This window comes from Hypanus sabinus, chromosome 2 (genome assembly GCF_030144855.1).
Source record: "Hypanus sabinus isolate sHypSab1 chromosome 2, sHypSab1.hap1, whole genome shotgun sequence".
NCBI classification, from domain to species: domain Eukaryota; kingdom Metazoa; phylum Chordata; class Chondrichthyes; order Myliobatiformes; family Dasyatidae; genus Hypanus; species Hypanus sabinus.
This window is the reverse complement of record NC_082707.1, coordinates 14,587,877-14,612,200: the sequence shown is the minus strand read 5'-3', so window position 1 is coordinate 14,612,200 and position 24,324 is coordinate 14,587,877. Positions and strand designations below refer to the sequence as shown.

Genomic DNA, 24,324 nt, shown 5'->3' with positions numbered 1-24,324 from the left:
TTGAAAAGTAATGGGTACTTAGCATCTTGCAATGGGTACTTAATGGGAACTTTGCATCTGTCTTCACTGGGGAAGACACCAGCAGTGTGCCAGAGGTCTGTAAGTGTCAGGAAGAAGGAATGAGTGCCATTGTTATTACAAAGGAAAAAGTGCTAGGCAAACTCAAATGTCTTCAGGTGGATAAGTCACTAGACCAGATGGACATCCCAGAGTCCTGAGAGAGGTTGCTGAAGAGATAATGGATGCATTGGTCATGATCTTTCAAGAATCACTTGATTCTGGCATGGTCATGGAAGACTGGAAGATTACAAATGTCACTCCACTCTTGAAGAAGGGAGAAAGGCAAAAGAAAGGTAGTTAAAAACCAGTTAGCCTCACCTCAGTGGTTGGGAACGTGTTGGAGTCTATTATCAAATATAAGGTTTTGGGGTACTTGGAGACTAATGATAAAATAAGTCAAAGTCAGCATGGCTTCTGTAAAGGGAAATCTTGCCTGTTAGAGTTCTTTGAGGAAGTAAGAAGTAGCATGGACAAAGGAGAGGCAGTGGATGTCATTTACTTGGATTTCTAGAAGGCATTTGCTAAAGTGCTGCACATGAGGCTGCTTAACAAGATAAAATCCTATGGAGTTGCAGGAAAGATACTGGCATGGATAGAGGAATGACTGACAGACAGAAGGCAGTGAATGGGGACTTTTAAAGGGGTCTTTTTTCTGATTGGCTGCCAGTGACTACTGGTGTTCCTCAGGGGTCAGTATTGAGACACTAATTTTCACATTGTTTGTCAATGATGTAGATAATGGAATTGATGGCTTTGTGGCATTGTTTGCAGATGATATGAAGGTAGGTGTAAGGGTAGGTAGTGCTAAGGAGGCAATGTGATTGCAGCAGGACTTAGCCAAATTGGAAGAATGGGCAAAAAACTGGCAGATGGAACACAGTGTTGGGGAAAGTATGGTAATGCATTTTGGTAAAAGGAATAATAGTGCACACTATTATCCAAGTGGGGAAAGTTTCAAACATCAGAAGTGCAGGACTTAGGAGGCTTCATGCAAGACTCCCAGAACATTAATTTACAGGTTGAGTCTGTGGTAAAGAAGGGAAAAGGGGTGTTGTTATTTATTTCAAGGGGAGTAGAATATAAAAGCAAGGAGATAATGCTGAGCCTTTATAAGACACCAATCAGGCCACATTTGGAATATTGTCAAAAGTTTGGTGCCCCATATCTCAAAAAGGATGTGTTGTCATTGGAGAGAGTCCAGAGGAGGTTCACAAGAATAATTCCAGGAATGGGGTTAACATATGAGGAGCATTTGTCATCTTCGGACCTGTACTCACTGGAACTTAGAAGAATGTGGGGGGGAGTCTCATTGAAACCTACCAAATTTTGAAAGGACTAGATAAGGTGGATGTGGAGAAGATGTTGCCTATGGTGGGGGGTATCCAGAACTAGAGGGTACAGCCTCAAAATTGAGAGACAACCTTTTAGAATGGAGGTAAGGAGGAACACATACAAAATGCTGCTCTCAACCACATCTCTTCCATTTCAAGCATGTCTACTCTTGCACCACCCACCCATCATTCTACCAGGGATAGGGTTCCTCTTGTTCTCACCTACCTCCCCACCAGCTTTTGCGTCCAGCATATAATTCTCTGAAATTTCTGCCGTCTCCAACAGGATCTCACCAACAAACATTTTCCCCTCCCCCTTGAGGTTTCACCTATCACCTTGTGTTTCTCTCTCCCCACCTTTTATATCTACTCCTCAGCATTTCTTCTCCAGTCCTGCTGAAGGGTTTCGGCCCAAAACGTCGACTACACTCTTTTGGCAGATGCTGCTTGGCCTGCTGAGTTCCTCCAGCACTTTGTGTGTGTTGCTCAGATTTCCAGTGTCTGCAGATTTTCTCTTGTTTGTGAGAGGTAAGGAGGATTATTTTCAGCAAAAGAGAGTAGTGAATCTGTGGAATGTTCTGCCACAGACTACAGTGGAGGCCAAGCCTGTGGGTATATTTATGGATATGGCGAGAAGACAGGAGTATGGGGTTAAGTGGGATCAGCCATAATAGAATGGCAGATCAGAATCGATGGGCTGAAAGGCCTAATTCTGCTCCTATGTCTTATCGTCTTATGGTCTTATTCTACAAATTCCCTCTAGAGATCTGGAACCAACTACATTTTCCCAATTTACCGGAAAATTGAAATCTCCTATCGTAAAATTGCACTTATTATATCATTTTTTTATTTCCCCATAAAATGTATATGCTACTTCCTGTCTACTGTTCAGGGACTATATATAACTTCCATCAGGATCTTTTTAACCTTGCAAATTCTTAACTCTACCCACAAGGGTTCTACATCTACCAAACTTATGTCATCTCTTTCTGAGAATTTGATGTCATTTTTTACCAACGAAGTTATCCCACCCACTCTGCCCATCTGCCTGTCCTTTCGATATAAGGTGTATTCTTGGAGATTAAGCTCCCAACTATAATCTTCTTTTATCCATGACTCAGTGATGCCTACAACTTCATATCTGCCAATCTCAAACTGCACAACAAGATCACCTGCCTTATTCCATATCCTCCATGCATTCAAATATAACACCTTCAATTCTGCATTTATCACCCTTTTCAAATAAGAACCTGCAAAGTGTAGAGGACTTGGCCCAAAACATCCCTCCCCACCTTTGATAGTATCTACTGGAGCCTTTGCCTCATCCTTCATCAAAGATCCACACCATCTAGGCCTTGCCACCTTCTCAGTTACCATTAGGCAAGAGATAAAAAATACTACACCATTACATTCCAGAACATAGACTTCCCTTCAACCATTTGACTCTTGAACCAACTAGCCAAACCATAATCACAACAGTTTTTCAATATAACCACGTTGTACTAAAATGGACTTCCTTGTTCAAATTGTGTCCTTTTTTATAAAATTTGTGTATAACTTATGTCTTACTTGTGAATACCGCTTATGTGATGCTATGTTCCTGTGATGCTGCTGCAGTCAAGTTCTATGTACTCGTGCATTGGACAATAAAGTCGACTTTAACACCACACTGTTATTAGAGGGGTTTCTCTGGGGTGGCACAGTGGTGCTGCAGGTAGTAACAGCTTGAAGATCAACAAGCTAAATTCTGGCCTTTCAATTTCCAACCTGACTTGTTCCTTTGTCTCATCATTCTCATCATTCTCTCTGCCCTTTGGACCAAGTACAGTGAGCACACTTTAAAAATTACCTGCCATGGTTGAAGATTGAAGATGTCTGCGTAGGTCCGATTGTCAAACAGGCCTCCATTACTTTTGTTTGTATGTAATTTGTGAAGGGCGTGAGCAATCGCATACACAGCCTTATACACATTGTATGAAATCCTTAATTCTGATACATCAGAATATATATTGTAGGTGCTGTTTAATTCTTCCAGCCCCGTGCATTCCTTTAGGGATGACATTTCTTCCCCCTGCCCCTTACGCTCAGCTGAGCTGTTAATGGAACACCTGAATATCGTCTCCCACAACTCATTCACAAAGATATTGTTTGGAGTTTTGAATGGATGAGCCTCAAGAAGGAAATTCCTCAGGCCCGGAATCTCACCTCTGCGAATTGCGAACCCTATTGTCCCAGACAGAGAGGGGAGATTCTCTCTGGTTGCTATCAATGCAGAGGTGACCCAGGCCTCACTCGCTATCCATTGCTTTCCAGTGATATTTTGTCTCACGATTTCTTGGATTAAAGGATATGCATCTCCCTCAATGGCAAAAATGACGATGACCCTGGCAGTCGATGCTTTAATCGTCTCTGCAATTTGAAGGATCTTTTGCCTGGTGTATATTTTTGGAATTATTTCAGTAAAGGCAATGCATATCCCCAGCCTTCTGACTTCATCACTGAATGCTTGAATGCCATTGCGTCCATAGTCATCATCACCGGCCACTGAACCCACCCATGTCCAGCCAAATCGGTGCACCAGCCGGGCCATACCTTGGGCCTGGTAAGTGTCACTCGGTATCGTGCGGAAAAAGGCCGGGAACTCGCTCTTGTCGCCGAGGCAGGTGCAAGATGAGAAGTAGCTAACCTGGTGGAAACACATGTCGAAATGTCAGTTACCTCTTCATGTATCAATAAGATTGAAAGAACACAGAGAAAATTTAGAAAGATGATATCAGGATTTCAGAGCCTGAGTTATAGGGAAAGTTTGATCAGGTTAAGACTTCATCCCCTAGAGCATAGGAAAATGAGAGGTGATTTCATAAAGGTATACAAAATATTGAAGAGTACAGACAGGGTAAATGCAAGCTGGGTTTTTCCACTGATGTTGGGTGAGGCAAGAACTGGAGGTCGTAGGTTAAGTGTGAAAGGTAAAATGTTTAAGGGAAACCTAAGGGGAATCTTTGTCACTCAGAAGTGGTGAGAGTAAGGAACAAGCTGCTAGAGGAAGTGGTGGATGAAGATTCAATTTAAACATTTAAGAAAACTTTGCATAGGTACATGGATGGGAGGGGTATAGAGGGCTATAGTCTTGGTGCAGGCCATTGGGACTAGGCAGATCAATAGTTCTGCATGGACTAGAGGGGCTGAAGGGCCTGCAGTGCAGTAGTGTTCTATGTATTACAGGACAATTAAAACAGATTTTCCACTTTAATATGGTGTTGAAACATTGAATATTTAATATAAAATCATGGTACTGGTGAAATGAGATGGATGGAGTTTTGACCGAAAAATTCAACAATTTCTTTCCCTCCACCAATGCCAGAATCAGAATCAGGTTTATTACCTCTGAACGTATGTTGTGAAACTTAGTTTTTGTTGCAAGGCAAGTAAACGCTATAAGTTACAGAGTGCAAAAAAAAGAATAGTGAGGTAGTTTTCATGAAATCTGGTGGCGGAAGGGAAGAAGATCTTCCTAAAACATTGAGTATGTGTCTTCAGGGTCCTGTACCTCCTCCTCGATGGTCGTAATGAGGAGAAGGCAGATCCAGGGTGGTGAGGGTCCTTATGATAGATGCCACCTTCATGAGCCACCTTCCCTTTGTAGATGCTGACTTCCTCCAGCACCCAAACAAAGCAGGGCTGCTTGATCAACCACCCAGGTACCACCCTAAATAAGCATTCACTCCACCATTAGCCTGCAGAGCCTGCAGTGTGTGTCATTCTCAATCTGCCCCAACCAGTCCATGCTGACAACAGTGGCCACCCAGCTAGACCCAACATCCTACGTTTGTCTCATATCCCTCCAAGCCCTGATCAGGTACCTATCTACTCAAGTCTTAAATGATTGTACCTGACTCAACCACTTCCTCTAGCAGCTCATCCCAAATAGTTACTGCACTTGCATAAAAATGTGGACCCTCAGGTCTCTTTTAAATCTTTCCTTTTCAGCCTAAATCTATACCCCTTAATTTTTGAGAAGTTTTTCACTGTACCTTGATACATGTGGCAATAACAATCCAATTGACCTGAATAAGTTCCACATTTGCCCAACAATAATTAGATTATATTAGATTCAACTTTATTGTCATTGTGCCAAGTACAGATACAAAGCCAATGAAATGCAGTTAGCATCTAACCAGAAATGAAAAGAATAGTGTTATTTACAAGACAACTGCAAATAAAAAGTGCTACAGCATTCAAATATAAAAGCACTGAGACAGTACAATATGGATGCAATATTGCCTAGCGCTGTGATGTGAGGTTCAGCAGGGTCACACCCTCAGGGAAAAAGCTCTTTCTGATCCTGCTGGTGCGGGAGCGGAGGCTCCTGTAGCGCCTACTGGATGGGAGGAGAGTAAAAAGTCCATGGTTAAGGTGAGATGCATCCTTGATAATGCTTTTCGCCCCATCCAGGCAGCTTTTATGGTAGATGTTCTCAATGGTGGGCAGTTGGGTGCCGATAATCTGCTGGGCAGTTTTCACCACACGCTGGAGCACTTTGCAGTCCAATACGAGACAATTACCATACCACACTGAGATGCAGCTGGTGAGTTTGATCTCAATGGTACATCAATAAAAGTCCATCAGTATCCTGGGACAGAGGTGAGCTTTCTTGATGCTGTACAGGAAATAAAGACACTGTTGTGCCTTTTTGATCAGGATGGAAGAGTTCAGAGACCAGGTGAGATCCTCAGAAATGTGGACACCAAGGAATTTGAAGCTTGATACACGCTGCACTACAGCTCCGTTAATGTAGATGGGGAGTGAGCGTGGCTCCTAGCATGCCTGAAGTCCATAATGATCTTCTTGGTCTTCTGGGTGTTAAGGGCCAGGTTGTTGTCAGCACACCATGTGGCCAAGTGCCGGTCCTCATCCCTGTAGGCCGTCTCATCATCCCCTCTGATCAGGCTAACCACCGTGGTGTCATCTGCAAGCTTGATTATGGAGTTAGAACCATGTACAGGAACGCAGTCATAGGTGAAAAGAGAGTACAGAAGAGGGCTCAGCACACAGCCTTGAGGCACGCCGGTGTTCAGGGTGAGAGTGGAGGAGGAGAGGTTGTCTAACATAACAGACTGGGGTCCGTTAGTCAGAAAGTCCAAGGTCCAATTGCAGAGGGATGAGTTGATACCAAGCTGGTGAAGTTTAGCAATCAGCTTGGAGGGGTCACAGTATTGAATGCCGAACTAAAATCAATGAACAGCATTCTGACATAAGAGTTTTGTCTGTCCAGGTGGGTCAGGGCAGAGTGAAGTGCCATGGAGATGGCATCCTCTGTTGACCTGTTGGTGCGATCGGCAAATTGATGGGGTCCAGAGCAGTGGACAGACAGGACTCCATATGTAATAGAACCAGCCACTCAAAGGACCTTGCAATGATGGGGGTGAGTATAACTGGGCAGAAGTCATTCAGGCCCGTGGCAGAGGAATGCTTCGGCACTGGCACGATGGTGGTGATCTTGAAGCTTGTGGGGACAGATTGAAAATGTCCGTGAAGACCCCGGCCAACTGCCCTGCACAGACTCTGAGCACACGGCCAAGTATTCCATCTGGATCAGCTGCCTTCCATATATTCACCCTGCTGAGGGTGGCGCAAGCATCGGAGGTGGAAAGTGAGAGAGGCAGTTCACCATGTGGGAGGCCTGCTTTGAGGGTGACCTCCTTGTACCCTCGGTTAAAGTGAGCGTAGAGGTAGTTGAGCTCACCAGGGGGGAAGCAGAGCTGGGAGGGGGCACAGTACTAGCTGGTTTGAAGTCTGTAATGACCTGTATGCCATGCCACATGTGCCGGGGGTCCGAGGAGTTGAAATGTTCCTCGATTTTCTGTTTGTATATGTGTTTAGCCTGAGAGATTCCTCTCCTCAGGTTGGCCCTAACTGAGCTGTAAGCCTCCCGTCTCCAGACCTGAAGGCTGAATATCTGCTTTGACCAGGAGGTGAACCTCTCTGTTCATCCATGGTTTCTGGTTGGGGAATACTTTAATTTGTTTTTGTGATGTCACTCTATCTACATACTTGTTGATGTGCTCAAGGACAGAGTTGGTATGTAATGAGTACATATTAAAAGTAATTGCTCACCAGCTCATCTCCTTCCTCAGAAGGCTAAAGAAATCTGGTGTCTGTTTTGATCCTGACCAGTTTTTATTGATGCATAATAGAAAGCATCCTATCTAGATGTATCACAGCTTGGGATGGCAACCTCCCCACCTGTGACAGCAAAAGGGCTGTGAACACTGTTCAGCGCATCACAGGAACCAGCCAACCTTCGAAGCACACCATCACACTACCTTAGTAAAATAGCCAACACACCCTGAGCTTTCCCCCTTGCCTCTCTCCCATGGGGTAGAAGATAGGGAAACATGAAAACTCGTACCATCAAGTACATGGCCAGCTTTGACCCCATTATTTAAGAATATTGGATGATCCCTCAGTGTGATAAGTTGGACTCTGGACCTCACAATCTATTTTGTCATGACCTTCTTGTCCTCCCGCACTGCACTTTCTCTGTAAGTAATGCTTTGTAACACACTGTTATAATGAAATTATCTCTATGAACAGTGTACAAGATTTTCACTGTAGATTGTCACAGTATGTGACAAGAACAAAACTCCCAGTTTCATTTACCAGAATCAGTCACATATGTGACTACATATTAAAAGTAGTTGCTTTACATCATCCTGACCAAATTCTTTTATTCTTTCTAAGATTACCCATGCACAAAAATACACAAACACAAACACACACACACACACACACACACACACACACACACACACACACACACACACACAAATCTTACCATTGGGACTTTGAAAGGTGACATTATGTTTGCCACCACCAGTGACTGGGTGGATCCAGAGTCTCCAACAATCACAGGAATGGATGAGGTCCCCTTGCAGTTGTAATTGGAGATGTCTTCATTTGATCCACCAGCTAACATTAATGCTGCCCTCATAGAATGCACTGGAGTGGTGCATGTGTCATAAATATTGTAGCCCAGTGTAATGTTTGGCAGAAGGGATGGGTCTTCATTTATTTCTTGTAAAGTGAAGAGCATTGTCTGTAACCAACGAAATGACCTAGAATTGAAACTAAAGAGTAGATGTTAAACAATCACAAGCAAAAGAAATTGATGTTCTTCATCTTACAGTAATTCCCCCTGCTCTTTCACCATTCCCCATTCCCATTTTCCTCTCATACTTTACCTGCCCATCACCTCCTTCAGGTGTTTCCCCCCCCTCACTTCCCTTTCTTCCATGGCTTTCTGTCCTTTCCTGTCAGATTCCTCCTTCTCCACCCCTTCCTTCATCTCTTTCACCAATCAAATTTCTCAGCTCTTTACTTCACCCCTTCCCCTCTCCCCGTTTCACCTATCACCTACTTCCTTGTATTCCCTCATCCCCTCCCCCCACCTTCTTACTCCAACTTCTCATCTTTTTCTCTCCAGTCCTGATGAAGTATCTTGTCCCGAAACATTGACACTGCCATAGATGCTGCCTGACCTGCTGAGTTCCTCCAGCATTTTGTGTGTGTTGAGTAGATGATGATTTTGTTTGACAGCTTTATGTCAGAAGATTTGGGCACTTTGAATAAATTGATACAGTTCATTAACAGCATAGAGTGAGAAGTTTTTTGTACATAGAACATTGAACACTACAGCACAGGACAAGCTCTTTGGCCCACAATGTTGTGCCAACAATTTAACCTGCTCTAAGATTAATCTAACTCTTCTGCCCTATATAGCCCCTTATTTTTCTATCATCCATGTGCCGATCTAAGAGTTTTGTAGATGTCCCAAATGTATCTGCATTTACCACCACTACCTGCAGCCCATTCCACACATCCACCACACTATGTAAAAAAAACTTACCTCTGACATCCAACATCACCTTTAATTTTTTTAACAGCTGCACAAACCAGCTATTGCTCCGAGCAGCAAATTTTTATATGGCCTGAAAATTGCACAGCACTTTATGTTAACAGGAGTAAATGTTGATTTTGTTTGAAAGCTTTATATCAGAAAATTGGAGCACTTTATGTTAACATTGTGTGGAAAAAAATTCCAGTTGCATGGCAACAAAGGTTACGTGCATGGGAGCATTTCGGTTGTTGCACACCTGCACACCCATGTAGAACATCCACCCTACACTTTCTGCCAATCAACTTAAAATTATGACCTCTTGTATTAGCCATTTCTGCGCTGGATAAAACTCACTGGTTGCCCATAAGACCACAAGATATAGGAACAGAATTAGGCCACTTGGCCCATCAAGTCTGCTCTGCCATTTCATCGTTTGATCCAATTTTCAAATTTTCCATTCTCCTGCCTTCTTCCTGTATCCCCTCATGATCTGTCCAATCAAGAATTTATCAAACTCTGCCTTAAATGTACATAAAGACTTAGCCTCCACAGCTGCCTGTGGAAAAGATTCACCGCTCTCTGGGTAAGGAACTCCTCCTTAGCCTCGATTCTGGGGCTGAGCCCTCTGGTCTGGCTCTCCCACCACAGGGACCAGCTTTTGCACATTCACTCTATCAAGGCCTTTCAGCATTTGATAGGTTTCAATGAGGTCACCCCTTACTCTTCTGGTTCCAGTGAATACAGGTCCAGAGCCATCAAATGCTCTTTATATGGCATTTTCAATCCTGGAATCAATTTTGTGAACCTCCTTTGAAACCCCCTACAGTTTCAGAACATTCTTCCTAAGATAAGGGGCCTGAAACTGCTCAAAATACCCCAAGTGAGACCTCACCATTGTTTTAAAGTCTCAACATTACATCTGTGATATCCATTTGGTCTATGCCTTGTTATCATCTTGTACACCTCTATCATGTCACATCGCATCCTCCTACATTTCAAAGAGAAAAGCTCTAGCTCACTCAAACTATCCTCATACAAAATGCTCAATGATCTTTGCCATCTATACAGATAATTTCATTACAACAGTGCATTGAGGTACAGTAGTACAATGGAGATACAATAGCAAGATGTAGAATAAAGTGTTACATTTACAGAGAAAGTGCAGTGCAGGCAGACAATAAAGTGAAAAGACATGACATTGTAGATTGTGAGGTCAAAAGTCCATCTTATCATAGAAGAGTCTTTTCAAGATTCAACATTCAAGATTGGTTATTGTCATTCATCACTACTTAAGAGCAAAGGAGAACAAAATAACTGTTACACTGATCCAATGCAGCATAAGTATACACAATAAGTATAAAGAACAAAATAATTATAAATATAAAAGCAATCCTATAAAACAAGAAACTGACTGAGTGTGGCTGTACACACATAAGTTTATGTATACAGAGCAAATGTATGTACATAAAGTGACGCTAGGTGCAGGTGTACCTGTTCATAAGCTGTCTCTGATGGGAAATGATAAAATGAAAAAAGTTACCTGGCAAAAAGAACTGTTACTCTAGGTAGCAGCAGGGCATATGAAAACACAGTAGGACAGTGACTGTATCAGTGTAGGTATGAGGTGTGGAGTAAAAGCACAAAATGACAGGAGTATTGATGTGACTAAAGCTGGGGGTCAGTGGGGTTGGTTAGCGGTGGAGGTGTTGATCAGCCTGATGGCCTGGGAGAAGTAACTGTTTTGGAGTCTAGTGGTGCTGCTGTGGATGCTGTATAGTCTGTTCCCTGAGGGGAGTGGGACAAACAGTCCATGAGCAGTACAATGTCATCAAGGACCACAGATTGGCCAATTGGATCATAGAGTCTGAGTCAACTCTTTCAAAGGGCTGTTTCATTGGTCCCTCACTTGCAACGTATTCCTGACACATTTTCTCAAGATTATCAAATTAAGTTTGACAAATAGTGCATTATAATTAATTTAACGTGGAAATAGCTGATAAAACTTCAGAGACACAAGTGACTGCAGATGCTGGAATCTAAAACAATGCACAAAATAGCTGGGGGAACACAGCAGGTCAGGCAGCATCTGTGGAGGGAAATAGACAGTTGATGTTCCAAATTGGGACCCATCACCTGGACTGAATGATGCCATCATCTTTCAGTGCAAGTAAAGGGTCGCAACCCAAAATGCCAACTATTCATTTCTGTGGTGAAATCTTCTGTCTTTCAAACAATTAAAGATAACAGGACCTATAAAGATTTTAATAGCTAGTCTCATAGATAGGTCATTTTGATGACAATAGTTTGCATATATCTGCAATGCCCCACATCTAAATCCTAAGAAGAGAGAGATGAATTCATCATTAACCTAAGGGTGGTAGTGGGAATAATCTCCCACTATCTATTAAATATTCCCATCTAATGAGCCCCCATCTACCTGAAGCAATTAGATGTTCCCAATGGCGTGCACCTCAAATACCCTCTAACAACCGTCCAGCTCCTGACCTTCAGGTGTGGCTTAGCTATTAAGCCTGGTGGAACCTTTTCTACTGACAAGAGAAGGGGTAAAGGTGGGTTACTGGCACCATAAACTAGCTGTCTCAGGCAGATGGGGTTCATCAGCCATGGTTGGCAGCTCATCTAGGAGAAGGAAAACTCTGATCTCAAACCTCCTCTGCCTTGTAGCTATACCCACTCATGGGAAAGGGTTTGAGAGTAAACCCTGAGGAAAAATCCAGAGCTGGAGTCCCTACGGCAGTCCTACTTTGAGTTCAACAGTGACTGGTAACTCCTGCAGCACTGCTGTTGCTGAAATGCATTGGTCTCTGCTGTTCCCTAGGATTCTTCAGCTGTATGGAAAGGGGGAGTTTGCTGTACATATCATGTTGACTGCTGGGACGCAACATCCATGGTCGACCCCAACCAATGCAGAGCCTCAGAAAGCATCCTAGCCAAGATGCACCATAGCTTGCTATGCAACTACGCTTGCGTAGGACTGCAAGGAACTGCAGAGAATAATGGATACAACTCAGCACCAGAGTGCCCTCCATGGATGCTATTGACACTTCTTGCTACCTTAGCAAAATGGCTAAATAATCAGGTACTCCTCCCACTCTGGATGTGTTCTCTTCTCTCTCTTCCCATTCAACAGAAGATACAAGATCCTGAAGGCATGTACCACCAGGCTCAAGAACAGTGTAGAATTTGTCCTTATCAGACTACTGAACAGATGTCTAGAGCAATAAAATGGACTTTTGACCTCATAATCTTAAACCTTATTATCTACCTGCACTGCACATTCTCTGTGAGTGTAACACTTTATTCTGCACCCTTATGGTTTTCCATTGCACAACCTTGGTGCACTGATGGGAGAAGTGATCTGTATGGACTGCATGCAAAATACCTCAGTACATGATTCAATTCGTATTGATTACCAGATCATTTCACTCTCAAGTGCTGAAAACATACACTCAGTGGCCACTTTACTGGATACCTCCTGTGCCTAATACAGTGACTACTCAGTGCATGCTCATGGTCTTCTGATTTTGTAGCCCATCCTCTTCAAGATTCGACATCGTACTTCAGAGATGCTCTTCTGCACATCACTATTATAACAAGTGGTTATTTGAATTATTAACATTTGTCAGCTTCAACTAGTCTGGCCATTCTCGTCTGACCCCTCAAACCACCCCATCTGACACCAACAATCATTCCACAGTCAAAGTTACTTAGATCACATTTCTTCTCCCATTCTGATGTTTGGTCTGAACAACAACAGAAGAGATTAGTTTAATTGACCACTTGATTACTAATTTAATTGGGTTGGTATATCATCATGGGCCGAAGAGCCTGTACTGTTCTACGCTCACTATCCATTTGCAACTATTATATTAAGATCATGAGTGAAAGTGGGAAGTGTTCTCACTATATTTTTCCCTTTTAAATTCACTAATTATTTACAGTTTTTGGGACCCATTTCCTGCGTACCTTAGTTAACTTAATTAAGCCATAATTTTGCAAAGCTCATAATTAAATCACGATGTCAATTGTTAAAACTTCTTTTGTATGATGTCACTGTGCACGAGAGTGAATTTATTTAAAATAAGAGAGAATGCTGTAAATACTCATTGCACCTCAATCCCATCCCTTTGTAAAGTCCATCCCTCCCCACACTCTGAAACAGAATAACAAATTGTTGTTTCTTTCTCTTTGTTCTCATGAAAGACCGTCTACCCGAAATGTTACCCCTGCTTCATTTTTCACAGAAACTGCTTAATTTGTTGAATGTTTTCAGCATTTTCTGTTATTATCAAAGTTCAAAGTAAATTTGTTATCAAAGTGCGTAACTGTCACCATATACTAATATAATGAGATTAATTTTCAAGATTCAAAATTCGAGACTGTTTAATGTCATTTCTAGTACATAAGCATAAAGGAGAATGGAATAGTTGAAACTCCAAATCTGGAGCAGAACAAAAAGAAGCACAAGATAAAGAACAAAATAATAATAAAAATCACAATAAATACGAATACATGAGTTAGCTTTTATACATAGATTGATTGTATGTCCATAAGGTGGTTCTAGACACAGGAGTGTCTGTACATATGATGACCCTGTTAGGAAATGATAAAGTAGTGGTGGGGTGAGTTAATGGCTGGAGATGTTTTTTTATTTTTTTTTTAAGGGGAGGGGGTAAGGGTCATATAATGGCTGGAGATGTTGATCAGCCTTATTGCTTGGGGAAGGGAACTGTTTTTGACAGTAAAAGAAGTATAACCATAGAATCAGTGAAAAACTATTCAAAAAGACTGACAAGCAACCCATATGCAAAAGACAACAAAAATGCAAGTACAAAACAATAATAAATAACTAATACTGAGACCATGAGTTGTAGAGTCTTTGAAAGTGCTGTAGACACAACTCTCCACCAACAACACACGCAGCCTATGGCAATGTCCGCACACCATCACAGACTTCAAAGCTAACACAGGGGAGTTTCCTATATCGTTGCCTCTCTCCCAGGTGAGCTAAATCTTTTTTACGCTCTATTCGATGTTGCCAACACTGAGACCCTGAGGAAAGCTGCCGAAGCAACCTGTGCCTTGGACATCTCTGAGGCCAAAGTACGCAGGTATTTCAAGGCTACGGGACCGGACTGCATCCCAGGGTGGGTACTCAGAGTTTGCATGGCATATCTGGCAGGTATGTTTGCAGACATTTTTAATCTCTCCCTCTCCCAGTGTAGAGGGCCCTCCTGTTTCAAAACATCCACCATTGTTCCTTTACCTAAAAAGATCAAGGTAACATGTCTGAACAACTGGCACACTGTCACACTCACCTCAATAATAAGCAAATGCTTTGAGAGGTTGGTCAAAGATTACATCTGCAGCTTGCTATCAACCCCCTACAATTCACCTACTGACACAACCGATCAACAGATGACACAATAGCCACTAATCTACATACTGTCCTTACACATCTGGAGAAGAACGATACTTATGTGAGAATGCTGTTCTTGGACTACAGTTCAGCATTCAACATCATAATTCCCTCCAGGCTCAACAAGTTCGGAGACCTCGGCATTCACCCTGCCTTATGTAGCTGGATCCTGGACTTCCTGTCAGATTGTCAGCAGGTGGTAAACGTGGGCTCCCTCGCCTCTGTCCCTCTCACCCTCAATACAGGAGCCCTTCTGGGCTGTGTCCTAAGACCCTTCCTTTACTCTCTGTATACCATAACTGTGTCACCACCCACAGCTCTAATCTGCTAATTAAATTTGCTGATGACACTTCATTAATTGGCCTAATCTCAAATAATAATGAGCGAGTCTACAGAGAAGGTCATCACCCTGACACAGTGGTGTTAAGAAAACAACCTCTCCCTCAATGTTGCAATATCTAAGGAGTTGGTTTTGGACTACAGGAGGAATGGAGACAGGCTCACCCCCATTGACATCAATGGGGTCTGGGGTTGAGAGGGTGAACAGCCTTAAGTTCCTCGACATAAACATCACTGAGGATCTCACTTGGCCTGTACATACCGGCTGTGTGGTGAAAAAGGCACAACAGTGCTTCTTTCAGCTCAGACATTTGAAGAAGTTTGGTATGGGCCCCAAATCCTAATAAATTTCTACAGGGGGCACAATTGAGAGCAACTGACTGTCTGTATCACTGCCTGGTATGGGAACTGTACCTCCCTTAATTGCAGGATCCTGCAGAGACTGGTGTGGATAGCCCAGCGCGTCTATAGATGTGACCTTCCCATGATTCATGACATTTACAGACAGCTGTGTAAAAAGGGCCTGAAGGATCATTGGGGACTCGAGTCATCCCAACCACAAACTGTTCCAACTGCTGCCATCCAGGAAACGGTACCACAGCATAAAATCCAGGACCAACAGGCCCCGGGATAGTTTCTGCCACCAAGCCATCAGACTGATTAATTCATGCTGACACAATTGCATTTCAATGTTTTACTGACTGTCCTGTTGTACATATTATTTATTATAAATTACTATAAATTGCACATTGCACATTTAGATGGAGATGTAAAGATCTTTACTCCTCATGTACATGAAGGATGTAAGTAATAATGTCAATTCAATTCAATTAGTTGTGGAGTCAATTCAATGTTGTGGTGATTGAAGTTATCCACACTGGTTCAGGAGCCTGATGGTTGAAGGGTAATAACTGTTCCTGAACCTGGTGTTGTGGGACCAAAGGTTGCTGTACCTCCTTCCCAATGGCAACAGCAACAAAAGATCATGGCTTTGGATGGTGGAGATCCTTGGTGATCCTTTTGTTATGGCAGTGCTCTTTGTAGATGTATGCAATGGTGCTCAGATATCTCAGGTAATAATACATCTTTCTCCCAAAGTTAAATGTCCAAATGAGCATTGAGTTCACTTCAAATTGTGATCTTTTTATCAGCTTTCAGTTTCATCCATAGTTACTTTATGTAGACCTATTGCCTACTTTTGCCTTGTACTGCCATCACTTGTCCCCAGATAGTCTTCTCATAGAGCTCTTCCTTTGCTCTTTCCTCCCACTCCTTTACATCCTTAAACTTCTTTATCACTGGCTATTTCCATTTCTAAGGAAAGGATATCACACTGAAGCCATTGTTTACCCTCTCCATGGATGTTATCTGACGTGCTGAATATTTACAGCATATTCCAGGCTCCCAGCTCTTCCCTGTCACTGATCTCTGACATGATCAGCATTGGTCAAGTTTTTTCTACTCACTTACTTCAGAGAAGTTAATTTCCCAAATTTCACTTATATGCAAAAACTCTTGCTCTAGCCTCTTCATCAGGTGGACTCTTAATCTGACAATCTACCTCATCGTAACTTTACACCTTCATGCATGCCTGCACTGCACTTCCTCCGCAACTGTAACACTTTATTTTACATTGGTTGTTGACTTCCCTTCTACTACCTCAACGCACCGTGTAGGCAGTATGCAAAACCAAGTTGTTCACTGTACCTTGGTACATGTGGCAATAATAAACCAATTTATCAGTTTAATTTATCAATTTACCATTGTTATTAAGTGGTTACTTTTAGCATACACAGAGAATTCTGTAGTACTTCCTATTAACTTAATATGTGAATGGTTTTAATGCCACCTAGAAATATTTACTCACATTATTTGATCAAATAGTATATAGAATTTAGAACAATACAGCACTATACTGTACAATATTGTGCCAATCTTCTGACCTGCTCCAATATCAGTCTAACGCTTCCCTCCCTCATAGCCCATTTTTTTTCATCTGCATGCCTATCTAGGAGTCGCTTAAATGTCTCCTATGTCTCTACTCTGCCTTTAAACCACTCCTGACAGCAAATTCAGCACACCCAACACTCACCGTGTGAACAAAACTACCTGTAAGGTCACCTCTATATTTTCCTCCAATCAACTTAGAATTATACCCCCTCATATGAGCAATTTCCATGCTGGGAAAAGGGTGCTGGTTAAAGGATAAGAGATTAATATCTATCATCTTATACCTCTCTATCAAATCACCTCTCCTCCTCCTTCACTCCAAAGAGACCAAACTCATTCAACCTTTTTCGATAAGACCTGCCTCTAATCCAGGCAACATCATAGTAAATCTCCTTTGCTCTCTCGCTAAATCTTCCACATCCTTCCTATAATGAGATGGACAAAACTGAAAAGAATATTACAAGTGAGATCTAATATGATTTTATAGCTGTAAGCAGCTTTGTGCGCCACCTTTTCAAAAGCCTTCTGTAAATCCAAGTAAACCACACCCACTGGCTCTCCTTTGTCTATGCTCCTCTAAGAATTTCTCATGGCTTTTGAACTCAATCCCCCAGCTAACAAATGCCAGCAGACCAAACACCTTCTTTTCACTCAACCAACTTGCGCAGCAAATTTGAAGGATTTATAGACGTGGACCTCATAATATCCCTGTTCCTCCACTCTGCTAAGAATCCTGTCCATAACCATGTACCCCGCCTTCAAGTTCACACTTCCAAAAGTGAAGCACTTCACACTTTCCTGGACTGAGGGAGCAAACAACAGTGGTCACAGCTCCTGACTTACCCATCACAGAAAGGTGGCTCTGGTTCAGACCTGAAGGAGATGCTGGGTTGAATTAATCTAAAATGAATTGGAAATAAGCCATTCAGGACAACATCTCCCTCCATGGAAATGCGGGAAAGATCAAACTTCCCTCGGCGCCTGCACATTCGTTCATCTGATCCAGCAGTGTGGCACAATGAAAGAAAGAAACTCAAAGACAGAAGAAAATACATTGTCGTCCCCATGTAACAGTTATGATTCTGTCCAATTCCTTCCCCTTTTATAGCCCCTTGGCAGATTAGATCATGTCAAGTGAAAAGATGGATGATTAGTCATTACAAGTAAATGGGATCTGAATAGCTCAGTGCGTATTTAATCACAGAAGCCTCCATTGCACATGAGAATAGATAATAATTGGAGAATGTACATCAATATCATTTATGTCTCAATGGTTAAAGACATTTGGGAGCATGCATTAACACTAGGTTTTTGAGTCTTATTAAATAAAATTTAAGACAACACCACAAGAACACCTTCTCACCTTCCCCACAAGTCACAAGCATTGACTCCATAAGACGCAAGAGTTTAATCAGGCCACTTGGCCATTGAATCTGCTCCACCTTTTGATCATAGCTGTTTTATTGTTCCCTCTCAGCCACATTCTCCTGCCATCCCCCCATAACATTTGATGTCCTTACTAATCAAGAAGTATCAGACTTTGCTTTAAATATACCCAATGACTTGGCCTCCACAGCCATCTATGGCAATAAATTCCACAGATTTTCCACCCTCTGGCGAGAGAAATTTCATTTACTCTCAATTCTAAAGGGACGTGCTTATATTCTGCGTCTGTGCCCTCTGGTCCTAGATTCTCCTACAAATGGAAACTACCTCTCCATGTCCACTCTAACCAAGCCTTTCAATATTCAGTAGATTTCAATGAGAACCCTCCTCATCCTTCGAAACTCTGGAAAGTATAGGTCCACAGCCATCAATTGCTCCTCATGTGTTAGCCCTTTCGTCACAAATGTCATTCTCATGAACCTTCTCTGGGCCTTCTCCAATGCCAGCATATCCTTCCTTAGTTATGGGGTACAAAATTGCTCACAGTACTCCAAATGTGCTCTGATCAAAGCCTTATCAAGTCTCAGCATTATATGCTTGATTTTATATTCTAGTCCTCTTGAATGCAATCATTGCATTTGCCTTCCTTACCAACAACTCAACTTGCAAGTTAACCTTTAGGGAATCATGCACAAGGACTCCCAAATTCTTTTTGCACCTCTGATTTCAAAATTCTCTCCTCATTTAGAAAATATTCTACATCTTTATTACTTCTACCAAAGTTCATGCCCATATACCTGTACGTACTTCCTACACTGTATTCCCTCCGCCACTCTTTTGCCTATTCTCCTAATCTGGCCAAGCCATTCTGAAGACTCCCTATTTTCTCAGCACTGTTTTCCCCTCCACCTCTATTTGTATCATCTGCAAACTTGGCCGCAACACATTCAATTGCATCATCCATATCACGTACATACGCAACCCTCTCACCAGACTCATATACCTGCTTGGCTTTGTAGTTAACTCTACTAATACCTAATTGACTCAGCGGTGAGAAGGCCACTTTACAAAAGCAAAATATGTCTGTGGTTGGTATGATTTGGGGTTCAAGCAAACCAAAAGTTTGGGATGTTCCTATTAAGGAATGTTGATTGTATGAATGCTGTGTAAATACTGCCCGTACACAATTATTGGTCACTAAGAAATGACAGATCGTACACCAGTATAAAATCACAAAGAAAATATATTTACCAATTTTCAACTTTATCAAACAATTAATAGGAAAAGAAAGAAAATAAATAATAGGGCCCATTACAGTCAGCCAGTGTGAATGTGCACATAAACTTTGGAGCTTGTTTCTGTAGTAGCTGAGTGTATCACTTTACTCACAGCACTGAATTCCCATCACCAACTACAGGTAGAACTTCCCTTCTTGGAATCCTTCACCTCGCAAAGCACTCCTCGTATTAGAGTCTCCCCTTCAGATGGGATCTTCCCTGTGCTCTTCTCTCCACACCCTCTGCCAATAGACCCCAAACTAGACTACTGTCCTTCAGAAATCTCATCCCACCCAGCTCTCTAGAATCTTCGCTGACATTCCACTAAGCAGAAAGTTACAACACATACACAGTCCTGTATGGCTGACACAACATTCCTAAGTTGGACAACATGGTTGCTTATCATTAGCTGAAGCCAAAATCCTCTTACTAGCAGTACACAGTTCTTTTACAGAAAACTGCAGTGGAAATCTTACCCAGGGCATTACATGTATAATATGGAAAGAAGAAGTCCCAAAACAGACCCTATGGAACACCACTAGTCACTGGCAGCAAACCAGAAAAGTCCCTCTTTTTTCACACTCTTTGCCTCCAGCAAATCAGCCAATCTTCAATCCATGCTGGTATTATGCCTGTAATACTATGGGCTTTTATCTTGTTAAACAGCCTCATGTGCAACATCTTGTCAAAGGCCTTCTGAATACCCAAGTGAACACCACCCACTGACTCTCCATTGTTTATCCTGCCTGCTATTTCCTCAAAGAATTCCAATAGGTTTGTCAGGCAAGATTTCCTTAAGGAAATCTTTAACCTATTTTATCATGGGCCTCCAAGTACCCCGAAATCTCACCTTAATAATGGACTCTAACATCTTCCCAACCACTGAAGTCAGGCTAACTGGCCCATAGTTTCCTTTCTTCTGCTTCCTTTCCTTCATAAATATTGGAGTGACATTTATGATTTCCCAGTCCTCTGGAGCCATTCCTGACTCTAATAATTATTGTAAGATCATTACTAATGTCTCCACAATCTTTTCAACTACTTTTTTCAGAACACTGGGGTGTAGTCCATCTGCTCCAAGAGTCTTGTCCACCTTCAGTCACTTCCCAGTCCTTCCACAGTAACACCAACAATGTTGATCACCCAGAGAAATCAGATGGTTTAGTCAATGGAACAAAGTCAAGAGAGGCCAGATTTCATTTGCATCCAAATGAGTTTTCTAACCCAAGATGATTGTAGGATGAAAGGCTTGAATCTGGTTGGAATGGCAAAAATGATAAAATTGATGAGTTCTTCACGGGTACAGGAAGCAGCACCAATGAAGACATCATTTTAATGGAGAAAAGTTGTGTAGTGGTACCAGAGAAGGCTTGAATCTGCTTAAATGTAAACAATAAAGTAATGGCCAACTGAAGTGTCTAAGATGACAAAGAAATGGTGGAATATTTAGAGAGAAAGGCACTATTACATATGCGCAGAGCAAGAATGACAGCAGAGTAGTATGATTAAAGGTTTTTACTGTGTTTGTGAAGGTACACTCTGGGCAACTTTTGGTGCCAAATCGATGCACCAGGTCCACTGCGTCGAAACACATGACAACTCCAAAACCCGCGGCATCTAAAGAGAGCACTTCACGTAAGGAAAGTCCAATTGATGCAATGTACAATCAATCAACCTCATGCGCACTCAAAAGCCCACACGAAAAAGAACCCTCCACACTTAGGAGGCCCAAATCAATTAACTGCACCAGTGACATTTTCACAATCAGTCCATTACAGTTTAGTAACAGCTTTTGCAAATACAGGTAATACTCCACCATGGCTACCTAGATCTTAAACACGAGATTTTGCAAATGCTGGAAATCAAAACCAAGACACGCAAAATGCTAGAGGAACTCAGCAGGTCAGACAACGTCTATGGACAGGAATAAGCAGTGGACTTTTCCATCCTGATAAAGGGTCTCAGCGCGAAACGTCGATGGTTTATTGATTTCCATAGATGCTTCCTGTCCTGCTGAGTTCCACCAGCATCTTGTGTGTGTTGACCAGATCAGTTGCTAGCTCCTCTTGGGAAGGCAGAATCAAGGGTAATAATTCAAAATTACAGTATTTTGGATGGAGCTCAGGAAGTATCGTCATGCATCGGGGAATATGTGCTGGAATCTTACCCCACCCCACAAGAAGATTGTTGGGTCTGGAATAATTATATGTTTCAAAACAGATTTCAAAACAGCCAACAACCATTCACTTACTCCTCCATGGACACATGGTTGCAGTCATTTGTACCACCTTCAGGACCCACTGCAGCAACTCATAACTGCTACCCAGGGATGACAAAGCACTTCCTTTCATATTTGAGTTTATTTCTTTCAATGTACCGCCCTGCTGGAACAGACAAAAAGATGTGCAGGGGCTGAGGGAAGTTTGACCTTTCCAGCATTTTCATGGAGGGGGATATTTTCCTGAACAGCTTCTTTCATTTTAGATTAATTCAACTCGATGTCATCTTCAGGTGTGAATCTGAGCCAACTTTCTGTGATGGATAAGTCAGAATCTGGGAGTGCTGCTATTTACTCACACTATCAAGACTTCATTGCAGAAAAGTGGGAAGAGAATCACTTTGAAAAGTTGAACTTGAAGGCAGAATGCAGAGTTAATAGCAAGATTCTTAGCAGTGTGGAAAAATAGAAGAATCTTTGGGTCCACATCCATAGACCTCTCAAAATCACCACATGTTAATAAGGTTGTTAAGAAGGCACGTGCTGTATTGGTCTTCATTAGTCAGGGGACTGGGTTCGAGAGCTACAAGCTAATTTTGCTACACATTTCGAGTGTGGTGTTCAGTTCTGTTCACTTCATTATAGGAAGGATGTGGAAGCTATGGAGAGGGTACAGGGGAGATTTACCAGGATGCAACCTGGATTAAAGATGAGACCATAAGACATTGGAGCATTTAGGCCATTCAGCCCATCAAATCAGTTCTGCAATTCCATCATGGCTGATCCCGGATCCCACTCAACCCCATGTACCTGCCTTCTCACCATATCCGATCAGGAAACGATCAACTTCCAGCTTAAATATATGGATGGACTTGGTCTTCACTGCAGTCTGTGGCAGAGCAATCCGTAGATTCACTACTCTTTGGCTAAAACAAAATTCCTCCTTATCCCTGTTCTAAAAAGTCACACCTTAATTTTGAGGCTGTGCCCTCTAGTTCTGGATACCCCCACCATAGGAAACATCTTCTCCACATCCATCCTATCTGGTCCTTTCAACATTTGGTAAGTTTCAATGAGATACCCCTGCATTCTTCTAAATTCCAGTGAGTTCAGCCTCAAAGCTGTCAAACGCTCCTCATTTGTTAACCCCTTCATTCCCAGAATCATCCTTGTGAACTTCCTTTGGACTCTCTCCAATGATGACGCATCCTTTCTGAAATATGGGGCCCAAAACTGTTGACAATACTCCGTGCAGCCTGTTTAGTGTCTTATAAAGCCTCAGTATAATCTCCTTGCTTTTATATTCTATTCCCCTTGAAATAAATGCCGACATTGCATTTGCCTTCTTTAACCACAGACTCAACCTGTAAATTAACTTTCTGGGAGTCTTGCATGAGGACTCCTAAGTCCCTCTGCATCTCTGATGTTTGAACCGTCTCCCCATTTAGATAATAGTCTGCACTATTGTTCCTTTTAACAAAATGTATTATCAGTCAAAATGCTTTATTCCTGGGTGATCGTGCCTTACGGACAAGGGTTCAGTGAGCTAGGTCTTTCTCTTTGGAGTGAAGGGGGATGAGAGGTGACTTGACAGAGATTGATTAGATGATGAGGCATAGATCGAGTGGACAGCCAGTACCTTTATTCCTGGATGAAAATGGCTAATACAAGAGGATATTTAATTTGATTGGGAAAGAATTTAGGGGGAATATAAGAGTTAGATTTTTTTTACATAGAAAGTGGTGGGAGTGCACCCAGAGCTGGTGGTAGTGGTAGATAGATAGGGGAGATTTAAGAGATTCTTAGATAGACACATGGATGAAAGAAAAATAGAGGGAACTGTGTGAGAGAAGGGTTAGATTGATCATAGACTAAAAGGTCAATACAACATCATGGGCTGAAGGGACTGTACTGTGCTCTACTGTTCTACGTTCAATGTTAAAACCATGGAAATCTCTCCCTAACAGCACTGTGGATGTATTGTAGACACACCTGGGGAATGCAGCAGTTCAAGAAAGCACCTTCTCAAGGGTTAATTTGAGAAGGACAATTAAATGTTGCCTCAGTCTCTGAAGGAGACATCCTTGAATTAATTCAAAAACTATTTTTGATGGGTAAAAGATGACGAGAAACTGACAACTATAAAAGCAAGGATGAAATGCTGAGGCCACATAAAGCTTTGGGCAGACTGCATCTGGAGCATTGTCAGCATCTTGAGCCACTTATCTAAGAGAGAATGTGCTGGCATTGCAGAGGATCCGGAGGAGATTCATGAAAATGAAACTAGGAATGAAAGGGTTAACATATGAGGAGTGCTTGATGGATCAGGACCTGCACTCACCAGAGTTTAGAAGAATAGCGGTGGGGGGCATTGGGGTGGGATTTCATTGAAACCTACTAAATATTGAAAAGTAGATAGAGCA

General features: G+C 42.2%; 1 protein-coding gene across 1 annotated transcript in view; it reads right to left on the bottom strand.

Annotated features, from left to right (window-relative positions):
• LOC132403213 (extracellular calcium-sensing receptor-like) overlaps positions 1 to 18,009 on the bottom strand; it is a 38,075-nt gene extending 20,066 nt beyond the window's left edge. Inside the window, exons 1-4 of the mRNA XM_059986602.1 lie at positions 17,864 to 18,009; positions 8,230 to 8,521; positions 3,701 to 4,077; positions 3,241 to 3,625 (exon numbers count right to left, since the gene is read on the bottom strand). Coding sequence (XP_059842585.1) covers positions 3,241 to 3,625; positions 3,701 to 4,077; positions 8,230 to 8,521; positions 17,864 to 18,009 — 1,200 coding nt within the window. The remainder of the gene's footprint in view (positions 1 to 3,240; positions 3,626 to 3,700; positions 4,078 to 8,229; positions 8,522 to 17,863) is intronic.
• Between the last annotated feature and the right edge of the window lie 6,315 nt (positions 18,010 to 24,324).